At 62.0% G+C, this 13,858-nt stretch overlaps 1 protein-coding gene across 4 annotated transcripts in view; it reads right to left on the bottom strand.

Moving 5' to 3' along the window:
* Positions 1–13,858, bottom strand: part of NFIC (nuclear factor I C) — a 53,260-nt gene that overhangs the window by 35,972 nt on the left and 3,430 nt on the right. For all 4 annotated transcript variants that reach the window (XM_032305958.1, XM_032305968.1, XM_032305981.1 and 1 more), the window contains exon 2: positions 7,627–8,158. In XM_032305958.1, the coding sequence (XP_032161849.1) occupies positions 7,627–8,158 (532 nt within the window). The remainder of the gene's footprint in view (positions 1–7,626; positions 8,159–13,858) is intronic.

Here is a 13,858-nt window from a genome sequence, read left to right as displayed (position 1 = left end):
TCCCTCGGTTAGCAAAACCCAACATAAAACATTCTGGATCCTGCTTCTAGACACCCAGAAACCCCACCTCAGGAAATTCCTGATCCTGCTCCCTGACGGTCAAGAACACACTGGAGGAATTCTCCATCAAGGAACCAGCTTGCTGATCAGGGTTCTAGATCAAGGCTCTAGAACGGTTTCCTGGGTCGTTAAATAACCCAACCTCAAAGAATTGTAAGGGTTCTCTTAAGACGGCAGTTCTCAACAGGGGTGATTCTGTCCCCAGGGACATCTGGAGATATTTTTGGTTGTCACAACTGGGGGGGTGGGGCACTCTTGGCATCACGGGGTTTGTCAATGATAGCACTGACAAGGAGAGACCCTGCCTTTCTATAGGCAAAAGCCCCAAGGTGAGACCTTCTAGAACCTTCCCCTTGGATTTTCAGGAAACCAGCTGGGGAATTCTAGAATCCCTCCTTACATGTTCTCATGTATCCAACTGGGCGCAGATTTGAGATCGGCCTTGAAATTGTCTGGACTTCAGAAACTCTGAAGCAGAGTTCCGAGCCCCGACACGTGGCTGGTCAGAGTCGGGGCATGAGTGTAACAGACCCGCTGAAAGTCAAAAACGGAGAGCAAATAAGATCAGGGCAAACATCTCAATAATTTGTCCATACTGATTATGTGTCAAAACGACAATATTTTGGATGCCCTTGGCCAAACGGAATATGTTGTTAAAACTCATTTCCCCTGTACATTTGTACTTTTAAGTGTAGATACCAGAAAAAAAAAGAAAAGAAATTATCGATGTGGCCTCCACTGTATTCTCCTGGAGGGAGCAGTTCTGAAGCCCGCCGAGGAGAATTTTATTTTATTTTTTTTTTCTCAAGAAGGCTCTACGCCCAGCACAGAGCCCAATGCAGGGTTTGAACTCACAACCCTGAGAGCAAGACCTGAGCTGAGATCAAGAGTCAGACGCTGAACCGACTGAGCCCCCCGGGCGCCCCCCACCTAGGAGGAGTGCAGAACTGACTGGATGGTGAAGAGCCCAGCTAAGAAGTTTCTAGAACTCCAGCCTTGGGAACTCCAGAACTTGCCTCCTGGAGGATCTGGAAGCCACCTCAGCTCTGACATTCTAGAGTCCCCCTGCCTCCAGCCTTGAAACACCCCCCCCGCCATGCAAGGCATTTTCTCTGAGGCCTGAGGGTCCCTCCGACTTCTGCCTCCCAACAGCCTCCAAGTCAGCCTGGAGCATAAGACGGGTCAGGATGGACCGAACGCAGGACCCTTCCTGGGAAGCCCGGGGCCTTGCCCCCATCTCTCTCGGGGCCTCGGTTTCCCCATCCGGATAAGACATGCAGTGTCCCCGAGTGCCCCCTCCCTCATCCGTCACCAACTCTGACCATCTGTGACTTCCTGCCCACACCCAGCTGGAGGAAGAGGGGCTGGCCTGGCAGCTGGCTGGGGAAGGGGGGGTGCCCGAGATGTCCCTAGCTGCCCTCGGCCTCCCCTGGGCTCCCTGGGCGGAGGGCCAAGGGGGCAACTGCAGCCTCGCCGTGCCAGAGATGGCTGCCACAGGTGCAGTGGGCTGGCTCCCCCTCCTGCTGGCTCCTTGGGGAGCCCGGCCCTGGTGGGCCATGTGGACACGCAAGCACACGTGCGTGCGCGCGCACACACACACACACACACACACACACACACACAGGAGCACTCCGCGGGTGGCCTCGGGAGCGTCCTCACCCCTGCCCGGGCCACAGGGGTACCACCCCGGGAGGGAGCACCTGCTCACGGGCGCGCTGCCCTCCCCTTCCGCGTGCCCAGCACCGGCCAGAGGTGGATGCCTTCTCCGCCTCCGTGGCTCACACTCCCCGCACTCGTCGCGCAGAAAAACCCGAGCGCAAAGGCGGGCGCCAACTCGGCCCAGGGTGCCCGGCTGCTGGCCAGAGCTGGGACCGGAGCCGCAAGCCCATCGAGGGTAACAATCGCCATTACTATAGGACGACAGCGGACGTTTTTATGAGTTATTTATCGTGACAGACACCCACAGAATACGCTATTATTCCTCAGGAACAGCAACAAATCATTGCTTCCATGAGGGCAAAATACACACAGCACCATGTCCACCGTCCGATTATCTCTGAGCACCCAGCTCGGCGGCGGGAAGCACGGTCACCCCGTTGTGCAGCCACCCCACCCTCCGTTTCTAGAACTTTCCACCTCCCCGCATGGAGACTCTGTCCCCACGAAGCACAGACTCCCCACCCTGCCCTAGTCCCGGCTCCCACCCTCTCCTCTCTGTCTATGTGGACGGGACTCCTCTGGGAGTGGGGTCCTGCGGGACGTGCCCTTCTGGGTCTGGCCCCTCTCGCGGAGCCCCGTGTCCTCAGGGTCCCTCCATGTGGTGACAGGTGTCAGGGTCCCCTCCGTCCTAAGGCAACACATCACTTTTGAGTGCTTATCGCGTGGTACCCCCGTGTCCTAGCATTCTGCATGCACTCCGTAATTGAACCCCACAGGCCCTGCTCTCATCACGCGCACCGCAGAAGAAAGCAAACCAGGGCCCAGGCAGTGACGTCACTTACCAAGGTCATCCCCACTCTTCCGACACTGCCAGCGCCCCCCTCGGGCTCCTGGCCTGCTCTGTGTGCACAGCCCTCACCTGCTGGCTGTCTCTTCGCTGCTGACCATGAGCCCGGCGGCCGGCCACCACTATAAATACACTGTCAGCTGGCGTCTGGGCCTGGGCCCCCGTGCAGGCACCTTCCCTGCACAGACCGACGGCCCGTACACCTGGCTGCCCGGCCCGGGAGGAATCCAGGCTGCCGGGAGCCCCTCACCCCTCCGCCGCCCAGACACCTGGAGCGGGTGACGCGGCCTGCTGCCAGTGGAGAGCCCGTCCTGGGTCACAGGTGCCCAGGGTGCTGGAGCAGAACGGAGGTGCCCCCCTCCCCCACTGTCTCCTGGAGCTGGGGAAGAGGATCCAAGAAAGGACTGAGCATTTATGAAGCGCTTCCTGTACGCTTTTTGAGGGCACTGACTCGGGTCCTCAGGGTGGTAGACGCGGTTCTCACACTCCCTGTTTACAGACGGGAAACCGAGGCTCGAGACGAGAACCCATCCCACAGGGCCTGCAGCCAGCACGGGCATAAACTATGCCCGACCCCCACCTAGATGGGGTCCTCCCACCCTCCGTCTCCCAAGGACCCAGGGCTCGGATGAAGATTAAGGAGGGTGGACGAGGCAGGGGGGCCCTCGGTCGGGGGCCGGCTTGCTCCTCTCCGTGCCCCACAAGGCCCCACCTTCCTGCCGTCAGACCAGAGAGGGCAGGGCTCTGCCCTAGGTCACACAGCACACCAGGGGCAGACCTGTGGCTGAGCCAGGGCCCCTTGGTGCAGACTGCGGCTCCTTCTCCTGCCATCTGAGCCCAGGCTGCGCTTGATGGTGACCTTGGCCCCCAGGCCTGGCCGCCTGTGGGCTCTGGGACGTGGCTCACTGCTCCTTACTCATTCATTCCCCGTGTGTCCGGCGCCCCCTGTTCTCGTGGGCGGCGGGACTGGGAGGGTGTGGGTGTGACCCAACTTCCTCCAGAGGATTTTCCAGTTTTTTTCTTCCTTTCAGGGTTTGAGGACTCAGGATTCTGTGCGTTTGAATTCTGCTCAACCTCGCAGGGGCTGTGTGACCTTGGGCCCCCGGCGGAGGGTCTCCGGGCCTGCCTCCCCACCCGTCGCATGGGAGAAGCTGACCGTCCCGCGCTGGCGGGCCGGTGGAGAGAACGGAACGAGCTATAACATACGACAAGCTCAGAACCGGGTGTGCAGTGCTTGGCACACGCGGCACACGTTGGCTGTTACCGATACTTTTGTCGCGACGGCCTGCTTCCCGCTTCCATCCAGGAGGGCTTTGGGACCCTCCCTGGGGCACCCCGGGAGCCCCTCCTGCAGCCACAAGCTTCCCAGCCGGCCCCTGCCCACAGCGCCATTCTGGGCGGTTGGCACCGCACAAGGCGGGAACGGGAGGCCAGCCCGCGGCCGCGTCACCAGATGGGCACCATCTGGGCTGGCGGCTCGGGGCGGGCTGGCAGCTGCCGGAGCGGGCGGGCCTGGCAGCCCCTCCCCCGCCCGGGCCTGGCACCGCGCCCGCCCGCGCCTCAGGTTTCTCAGGCCGCCAGAGGGGGGTGGGGAGGCCTGGCCGGGCTTCAGGGCTGGGCAGGCAGCTTCCCTCTCTGGGCCCTGGTTCCTCCAGGCTCCCTCCCAAACACAAGGCAGGTGGAGGAGTGCCGGGCTCGCCCGCTGCTGGCCTCTCCACCACCCTCACCGGGAAGCCACGCGGCAGGCCTCGCTGCCCCCAACAGTCCCCGGAGGCCTTCCTGCTCTGTGCCTCAGGCTCCAGGCCATGCTGGCCTCTGGGCCTTTGCACTGGCTGTGCGCCACCCCCCAGCCCCGTGCCTGCTGCACTCACGCAAATCCCTCTGCGGCTCCCTTGAGTCCTTCAGGCCTCATCCTAAGAGCCACCTCCTTAGGGCATCCTCCCTCCTCACTCCTCAGTCTGGGGCTTCCCCCCTCCCTGCCCCTCTCCACACTCTGCCCCTGCTTTGTTTTCCTGCGCTTGTTCTTGGTCACTGAACTGCAAATTGTCGGTTTCCGGGTCCCCCACTCGGTTGCACACCCCCCTGCACCCATGTAGCAGGTAGCCCCCTTGTGCCCCAAAGTAGAGCTCACATCACCCTTTCATCGTGGTCCCCCCAGCTGGCCCCTAGGCTGCCCCCAGGGCACACGGAGTCCAGCACCTGGAATCAGGGCCCTAGGGTGCCCGATGGACACCTGGGGTTGCCCAATTTAGCCCGAGGAGGTGCCCCAGGCTCTGACCCGCCTGGCAGCCCCAGCAGAGAAAAGGCCTTCTCAAAGCTCATTCCCAGCCCTCCATCCCCCAAATAAAACTGAGCCCCGGAGAGGCATGCCCCACCCCCCCAGAGCTCCGTCCTCAGCCTCCTCCTTGAATCCCCGGCTTCCCCGAGGGGCTCCTTGAAGGGGGTCAGGCCACGAACCCTCCAGATGGAGGGAGGGCAGCCGGCCGCTGGCTCTCTCTGCTGTCAGGCTGACACCTGCCCGACCACGAACAGAGACTTCGCTGGGACCCAGAATGAGGCTGGAGGTGCTGGAGGGCACCCCGGCCCGTGGGAGCCTAGAACACAGACCCAGCCCCGGGGTGCCAACAAGGCTGCCAACATTGTACCCCGGGATTTACCTCCCTGCTCTCCCACCACCGTCCAGGGTGGAGGGCTGGGGGCCGTCCTCAACAGTAGCTGCTGGCACTCGCATACCCGCTCTGTCCGCCCTGGGTTCTGGGACCTCGGGCAGGCAGGGCCCTTTGCTGGCCCTGTTTCCCCACCTGCGACCTGAGTACAACCGTGATTCCTGCCAGGCCACGGAGAGAATGGGAAAGAACACCAAAGCCCTCAGGAAAAATGGTGGAGAAAGCCCTCAGGTGGGGGAGAAAGTGGAGTCAGGAGTCAGGGCTCTCAAGCATACATAGGAGTTTTCTATATGGGAGAGGCCTGCCTGGCACGGGGAGCACCGAGGCCCAGGGTGGAATTAGCGAATGGCAACCGTCATGAGGATGGCAGCAGGGCTGGGGCGGGGGGAGGACGGGGTAAGAACAGGGGCCCGCGGAGCCCTAGCTCCAAGCCTGGCATTTCCCCCTGCCCCCCCAGGGGCTGCCTATTGAGCACTTACCACGAGGACCCAACCAGGCAGCTCATCTGAGCGCCCCATTTTAAAGACAAGGAAAGAAGGCACAGAGAGGCTAGGCGACTTGTGTCGGGTCACCCAGCTGGCCAGCCGCCGAGCCGGGCTTGGAATCAGCCCTCGCCTCACTCCCAGCCAGCTGCGGCTCGGTCGGCTGGGCCAGCTTGAGCAGGGGTTCCCATGGGGATGAGGGAGCCCTCGGGAAGCAGGGGCGGGTACAGCTTTGACCTTCCTCAGCCCACGAGCCAGGAGGCCGATCACGCTGGCCGCTGGCCGGCAAAGGCATGGCAGCCGGGGGGCAGCTGGACTCGGAGGTGTCTGGGGAAGCCTGGAGGCCCGGCCTGCCTGCGGAGCCGAGGGGGGAGGGGGTGGCTGGGGGAGGGGAGGCGCCTGGAGATTGTGCTGACACGGGCAGAAAACTCGCTTCAAAATTTTATCAGCTCAGCGCGGAGGAGGTGGGGGCGGGGACAGGCTTAGAGGATGGAGAGAGGCCTGGACCGGCGTGGCCATGCGGCTGCCGCCGAGGCCACCCCTGCCCCCCGCCCGGGGCAGCCAGTCACCTTGTCCACCCCTCTGCCTCCGCGGGCCCTCAGGCAGCTCCGCTCCAAGCCCCCAGTGGGTCTGTGGCTGATGGATGGGGGCGGGGGAGGGGGGGCAGAAGAGGTCAAGGTCAAGGCATCAAGGTCGAGACTGGGAAACAGCCCCACGCCCTGGAGACGGGAGTCCTACAACCTCATCGAATCCTTATCCCATCACTGGCAGAAGCGCTGCTGTTACCCCCACTCACAGAGGAAACAGAACAGTGATGTGTCCCAAGTCACCCAGCCCGCAGGGGGCAAGACTCTGGAGGTCCCTGCAAGACCCCACCCCCACCCCCTGCCCCCAGCCTGCCTTCCTTCAGTCTGTCTCTGAGAGTGTGCTCCGTGGGATCCGCCAGGGCTGGGCTTACAACCTGGGGACACCCACCTGACATGCTCAGGCCACCCCCGGGTGTGTACCCACACGGGTCCCAGACTCAGCCCCGGTGGGGGAGTGGGGTGGCTGGTGGGCCCGGGCCCTGGGCCACCAGCCCTGCTGACTTCCAGAGGCCAGACCACCCCTCTGGCCTCTATGTCTTGGTCAGGCTGCCAACCCTCTGGGACACCCCACACTCAGCACTGTCCAGCCACCCCGCAGACCTCAGCTCTGCCGCAGCACTTCCTCCAGGAAGCTGCCCTGGGTCTCCCCACCCTCACAGGTGCTGCTGGCCTCCAGGTGGGGCGCTGAGCCTGGATCCAGCACACACCAGCTAGAACGGACAGAGCCGAGAACACAGGGGACCAGAGAGGGTGGTAATCCAGCCAAAGTCACACAGCACCCATCTTCCCCCTCTGCACGAAGCTGGGACCCGCCGGACCTCCGCTGAAGGTCTGAGAGTTAATCCACTAGCATTCACAGTGCCCAAGGCCAGCCCTCTCTCAGACGGTCTCTCCCAGTGGTCACCCGTGTGTCCTCACCTCTATTCCCAACAAGACCTTAAGTTGCCCCTAGGGCCTCCAGGGCCAGGATCTCAACTCCTGAGATCTCAAGAGCCCGCCTCTTACCTTCAACCCCCTAGGGGCTGAAGACCGCCTCCCCACGCAGACTCTCCTCCAACCGTATCTCTTGCGCTCAGACCTTCACAGCACAGGTGCCAGGTGCCGGTCCTACCCTAACGCAGGCCAACAGGCCCCCTCGGCCCCGCCCACCACACCTGCCTCCCCTCCCAGCCCAGCCTGAACCACCTCCCCAGCCAGAGGCACGTGAGGGGGCCGCCATGCCCCCCCCCGCCCCGCCTCCACGCGCCACGGGGCGTGTGCACACATCTCCCCACGCGCCCCCCCCCGCCCCCCAGACCGTGGGCGCCCGCGCGCGCCCGCCTCACCTCGCTCGCGCACGAAGTAGGCCAGGTAGAGGTCGAGCTCCTTGACCGCCACGCCGATGTGGTGCGGCTGCACGCAGAGCACCGGGTGGCCGCACTGCGCCGCCTTGACCAGGCGCTCGCCGTCGGTGCTCTCCAGCGGGATGCCCTTGAAGAGGATGACCATGACCAGGTCCAGCCGCCACACCTTATCGGCCTGGCGCAGGCAGTCGATGCGGCGCATCTTGCCCTTCTGGTCGGGGTTGGAGAGCACGCAGCCCGGCGCCTTCTTGCCGGTGATGGCCAGCACGAAGTCCTCGCGGCACTCGGGCCGGATGTCCTTGCGCAGCTTGGCCAGCAGCCGGGACGCCCACTTCTGCTTCACCTCGGCCTTCTCGCCCAGCAGCTCGTCCTTCACCGCGCGCTCCTCGTCCTTGGACATGCGCTTCTCGTGCTTCTTGAAGTACTTGCGCTTCCGCGCCTGCAGGTTGAACCAGGTGTAGGCGAAGGCGCGGACGTGCGGCAGCAGCGCCTCGATGAACGGGTGGAACTCATCCTGCAGGCGCGAGAAGCCAGAGGTCAGGAGGCGCTGGGGACCGTGGGCCCACTGCCCAGCCCGGGAGACTGAGGCCTGGAGGAAGCTCCAGGAAGATACGTCCCCCCCACCCCAGGGAGGGCCAGATGCCTGTGGGCAGGGGGCCACTGCAGACCCCAGTCACCTCTGGGGGAAACTCGAGGCCGGAGGGGACCCAGCAGAAGTGCATGGGGGACAGGCGCGAACCCCTTGCCCAAATGGGGAGACCAGGGCTTGGACTGTGTGGGAGGTGCAGGCCAAGCAGAAGTTCATGGAGGGCTGTCCTGAACCCCAGTATACAGACAGGTCAAGCAGAGGCTGTCCTGAACCCCGGTATACAGAGGGTCCCCAGATGCTTGATGGAGGCTAGCCCATTGTACAGACCGGGGAAAGTACGGTCAGGAGAATGGGGGATGTTATGGAACTATTCGCTGTCTACTAGGACGGGGGCAGGGGCAGCAAATCACTGTCTGAGAGCACCTTAAAGAACAATAGTGAGTATTTCATTCTGTTGCAACTACTCAGCGCAGTGGGGCATTAGCCCTAGATAGGACACACAGATGATGGGTGAGGCTGCGTTCTGATAAAACTTTATTTACAAAAACAGGTGCAGACACTGGGTCCCAGGCCTGCAGTTTGCAAGCTCCTGCACTCCAGTATGAGCTCAGGGGCGCCTGGGGGGGCTCAGTCGTTAAGCGCCGGCTTTCAGCTCAGGTCACGATCCCCTGGACCCCCAGGTCCAGGGGATCAAGCCCACATGGGGCTCCCTGCTCAGCGGGGAGCCTGCTCCTGCCCCCGCCCCTCCCCCTGCTTGTGCACATGCGTGCACTCTCTCTCTGACAAATAAATAAATAAAATAAAAATAAAGTATGAGCTCCAGTATCGAGAGCTGGGCCAAGCACACAGCAGGTGCTGGATGGCAGGAGAAACGAGGCTCAGAGAGTGTCCCCAACACCAAAGAAAGCTGACACTGGGGGGGTGGGGCAGCGGTCTGAGGGCTGCCTCTGCGGGCCCTAGGCACAAAGAAAACAAAAATGAGGTCCAGGGGTCATTGCTATAGACTAGCTGTGCGGAAAGGCTCCCTCTGAGAGCAACATGGGGCCGTGGAGACCCCTGTCCCCTCCTGTGGGGGTGGGAGGGCTGTCTCACTCTCCATTTTTCATCCAGAGGAACTGAGTCTGCAGAACGTCTGGGACCTGGTTTCTCAGCCTCCAGTTAAAGGGAGGACAAAGAGAACCTGGGGCTCGTGCGGGCTTCCAGAACGGGAGCGCTGCAGTCTCTTCCTGGGAGACGAGCCCTGTCCTCGCCCAGCTCTGGAAAGCCTGCACTAGACTCTTGGTACTATCACTGACATTGTCACAATTGTTCCGGTCGCTTACAATCTGCCAGGAGCAGGGAAGGGCTGGGGCTCTGCTCCCCAATGTGTGATGGGATCCAAGCCCGGAGAGGGGCGGAGACCTAACCTGGGGGGTCCCACGGGGTCTCCGGGCCTGTGTGAGGGCTGGAGCCCAGGCCCCCGGGCGCCGTGAAGACCATCGGCCGCTCGCCCAGAACAGCCTGGGGTCTCGGGGAGACGCTCGGCCTTCTGGTTGGATGTGGCTGGGGTTGGTCCCACCTCCAGGCTGGACACTCACAGGAACCCCCACCCAGTGCCCTCTCTGGGCTCTGTGCCCCTCTGGCCATGGGGTACCGGGGGAGGGGGGAGGGGAATGACCTCAGATTTCACCTATTACTGAGGCTCTGAAAATAGCCTCCCGCCCTCAGCGGGGTGGGGGGTGGATGGGGCTCAGGATAGCCAGCCCTGCTCCCCACTCTAATGTCCCCCAAGTGTGAGTCACCATAACAGCTGTGGCGGGGGACTGGACCTCAGGGCTCTCTTCCTGTGTCCACTCCCCCACCCTGGCCGGTCTTCTGAGGCCAAGGGAGAATGGAGGGGCCTAGCTTAGGCTGGTCTGTGTTCAACCGCTGCCTGAATGCCACCTGGCCTGCCGGCCCCAGAGACAGGGAGGCACTCACCCAGGGTCACAGAGCTGGGCAGCAGAGCTGGGACCAGAGCCCGGGCTGCCTGGCCGGAGGGGCTGGGGGTGGGGAAGTGAGAGAGGCCCAGGTCGCTGCTCCTGATGGCGGGGACGCCAGGGCGGCCAGAGGCCAAGCAGTGGTGTTGACGCTGGGCCACGGCTGCCGCCCAAGGTCTGGTGCTTTACTGGGACAGCGATAAGAGGTGGCTGGGAAGGGGCAGCTGGACGGTCAGCCAGGTCCCCAGCCTCCTCTGCTTGAACCATTTTCTCTCTGAACCCCGCCCCTTCTCTGGGCCCTACCCCTCTGGGTCCACTCTCAGAGAAGGTGCCAGGGAGGCGGGCAGGGGCGGGAGCCCACGTCACCAGTGACCCCAGCTGGTCTGGGAGGAAGGAAGACAAACAGTCTGTAACTGGGTCAGGGACCTGCTGCCCTCTCCTCCCTCATTCTCCCTGGGAGGTCAGCCCAGGTGAGAGGCAGGTCTCTCACTCTCTTTGTCCCACAAGACCTGCCAAGGCCAAGGCATTTTCCTCAGGCACCTCCCAATGCCCTCATTGGCTGACCAGGCAAAGGAGACAGTCAAGGCAAGCCAGCTGCCGAGAATCCTCCCGAACTCCTACGCATCCCTCAAAGCCCTGTCTCCAGTGTTCCTTCTCCTTCAGGCAGTCTTTCCTGCTCCCCTCAGGGATTCCACCAGACCTAGCCTGGACCATACAAGCTGGGGTTCTGAGTCAGGCTCTACTGCCACCCATTCCCACCCTCCAAACCTGAGGCCCAGGGCTAAAGCACTCGTGCCTGACCCTGGAGCAAATCACTGCTCTGCTTTGGGCCTCAGTTTCTCAGTCTGTACAATGGGCAGAATGAGATACGGCAGCTGCAGGGTGTTGAGGGTTTTTTCTGGTTCCTGGTAACCAGAGAGGCAATGTTAGAGGGAGGGGGAGCAAGGCCAGGCCTTTCCCAAAAACACTACTTGGCTCCCTGGGACTTCCTGGCCAAAATGGGCAGCAGCAGCTAGATGGTGGACACCTGGGTCCAAGCACTTGCTGGATGGGCTGGGTCATGAAGCTCCTATTCACAAGCCACAAGTTTTCCCGGAAGGATTCTGTCTCCCTCATTTGTTCAGTGACTCACCAAACGATACTGAGAACTATCTTAGCCCCTCCTAAATTCGTATCCCAAACTCCTACGCATCCTTCAGAGCCCCGGTTCCAACGTCTTTTCCACTAGGTTCAAGCCAGATGAAGTGGCAAATAGCAGAGCTCATATTCAGACCCAGATCTATCTGGCACCAGAGCCCGGTGTCCCTAACCTCAGGCAATTCCTCCCCTCCAGCTCAGAGCATCACAGCTTAGGCATGACACCCACCTAACAAGGGCGAGATGAGTGTGATTGTTCAACATTTACTGAGTGTGCCTGCTGTGCCGGCTTCATGCATGGTGCTGTGGACCCAGCAGTGACCCGGGCTCAGTCCTCACCTGGATCCTGATCTGGGGCAGGGAAGGATGTGAAACGTCATTTGGAACAAAGCACCTTGAAGAAACCTAAAGGCGTTTGGGGGAGGGCGAGGGAATGCCTTGGGGTTGTTTTTTTAGCTGGCAGGGATCCATGAGGGTCTTTCATAGGAGATGACACTTGAACAAAGACCTAAAAATTGACGGGCCAGGGTAGGAGCGTTCCAGATAGTGAAAACAGCATGTGTCAAGGCCCTGAGGCAGCACTGTGCCCCAAGTTTTGCAAGAATGGTGAAGACGGTGGTGTGCTGAAACAGAGTGAACAAGGAGAGTGGAGGGGGTGAGGGCCGGGAGGTGCCGGGGCAGGATGTGAAGGGCCTTGTGGGCCCCAGAAAGGAATCTGCGTACACGGAGTGGTGGGAGTGAAAACATCCCACCAAACTGACCAGGGAGTCTGAACCCTGGATCTCCTGCCTTTCCTCTCGGTGCCTTCATGTCCCAGGAGGATGACGGGGGTTGACCCAGAGGGCCAGGAAGAGAGAGAGAGAGTGTGGGGTCATACCTTTCAGAGGCTGAGCATTTACTGAGCTATCAACTCTGCAAAACAGGGACTAGCCTTGCATCTGCTTTCTGGAGGGAGAAACTGAGGCCCTGAGCACCGAAACCACCCACCCAAAGTCACGCAGCCAGGAAGGAGCCAAGCTGGGGCTTGAACCCACGTCCCCAGGGCTGTGGACCTCCAGACTCCTCAGCCCCCCTCCTGAGCCCTTCAAGCACGTGGTCTGGCCCCATCACTGGGATTCCCCAGAGAATATGCATCTCCAAATCCCGTGTGACTCCCTTCCCTGCTCAGTCCCAGGTCACGGGCCATCTCCTCCTTAGCCAAAGTGGCAGCCTGGCCGGGCCGCTGCACTGCGGCCCCTCCAGGACAGGGATTTGGTCCTTCCGGTTCACTGCCATGCCCTAGGACCCAGTCTGGATCCCTGGGGGCGCAATTCCATCCTGTCTAAGTGACACCTCCAAGCACCCCACACGACAGAGGATGCTGGCACCCCACCCCCACTGGTTTGGTTACACTCAGGAAGACCCTGGACAAGACCGGGCAGGGGCAGGGGCAGGGGCCATGAGCCCCGAGCAAAACCCTCAGGGCTCATGGCTGCTCCTGTCACCTAGCCCAGATAGGGACCGAATGAAGAGGACGGTATGTTGGAAATGCCACCGGGACGTTTCACTCAATCATTAGCTGAGCGACCGCCATAATCACAGCCACATTTATTTGGCACCCACTGTATACCAGGCACCACGCCGAGGGTGAAGCCTCGGAGGAAGGCGTGATTGTCCTCCCCAGGCCACGTGGGCAGAGACTGAGGCTCCGAGGTCCTTCTCTCGGCTGGCAGAACCGTCCATTCACTCCTTCCTCGCACAGACTAGTGAGCACCTACTACGTGCCAGGCCCTGCGCTGAGCACCTCACAGGGGTCCTGCTTCCCCAAACTGTCCGGCGGCGCAGGCAGCCAAAGATTACTGTTGGCTTCATTTCACAGGGAGAACGGGGGCGGGGGGGGGGCCTGCCCTGCACTTTGCAGCCGGAAAGCCAAGAACTCCCTTCCTGAGCCTCCTGAGCAGGGCCCATGGGCATATCCAAGGCGCCCTCAGTCTCTGCCTTGGTGCCCCCCGTCAGGACCCATGAGAGGCAGGGCAGGGCCACGGGTCAGTGAGCACGCGCGTGCATGTGCGTGGGTGTGGTTCAGTCCCAGGGGAGCCCCTGCCCGGGGGCACTAGCGGTCCACCGAGGGGAGCAGGGGGCACACGCGTGTGCGGGTTTCCGGGAACATGTGCCTTCGCGTGTGAGGGCCGTGCGGGGCAGAAGGACCCAGGATGCCGTGAGTGTGCCCATCCGTTTGGTGTGAGAACAGGGTGGGCGAGGTTCCGGCTGGGGGTGGGGTAGGGGCAGAGAAGGAGGAGGAGAGAAAGGAGGGGTTGGGGGAGAGACAGAGACAGAGGGAGGGAGAGAAGGAGAGGAGGCGGGAGGGAGACAGAGAGAGAGAGAGAACGCTGACTCGGCCAGAATCCCCGCTTCGTGATTTACAAGGCGCCTGGCCCTGGCTCACCGAGGCACCTCCGCAGAGCAGGGAGGAGGGAGAGACCCAGACACAGGGCCGGAGAGAGGGAGCGCGACCTGGAGCGACGCTGTGCTTTCTGCAGGAGCCAAGCGG

The sequence above is a fragment of the Mustela erminea genome, chromosome 1 (assembly GCF_009829155.1).
Source record: "Mustela erminea isolate mMusErm1 chromosome 1, mMusErm1.Pri, whole genome shotgun sequence".
Classification (NCBI taxonomy): domain Eukaryota; kingdom Metazoa; phylum Chordata; class Mammalia; order Carnivora; family Mustelidae; genus Mustela; species Mustela erminea.
Note: the sequence above shows the minus strand (reverse complement) of the source record. Positions and strands in the feature narration are given on the sequence as shown.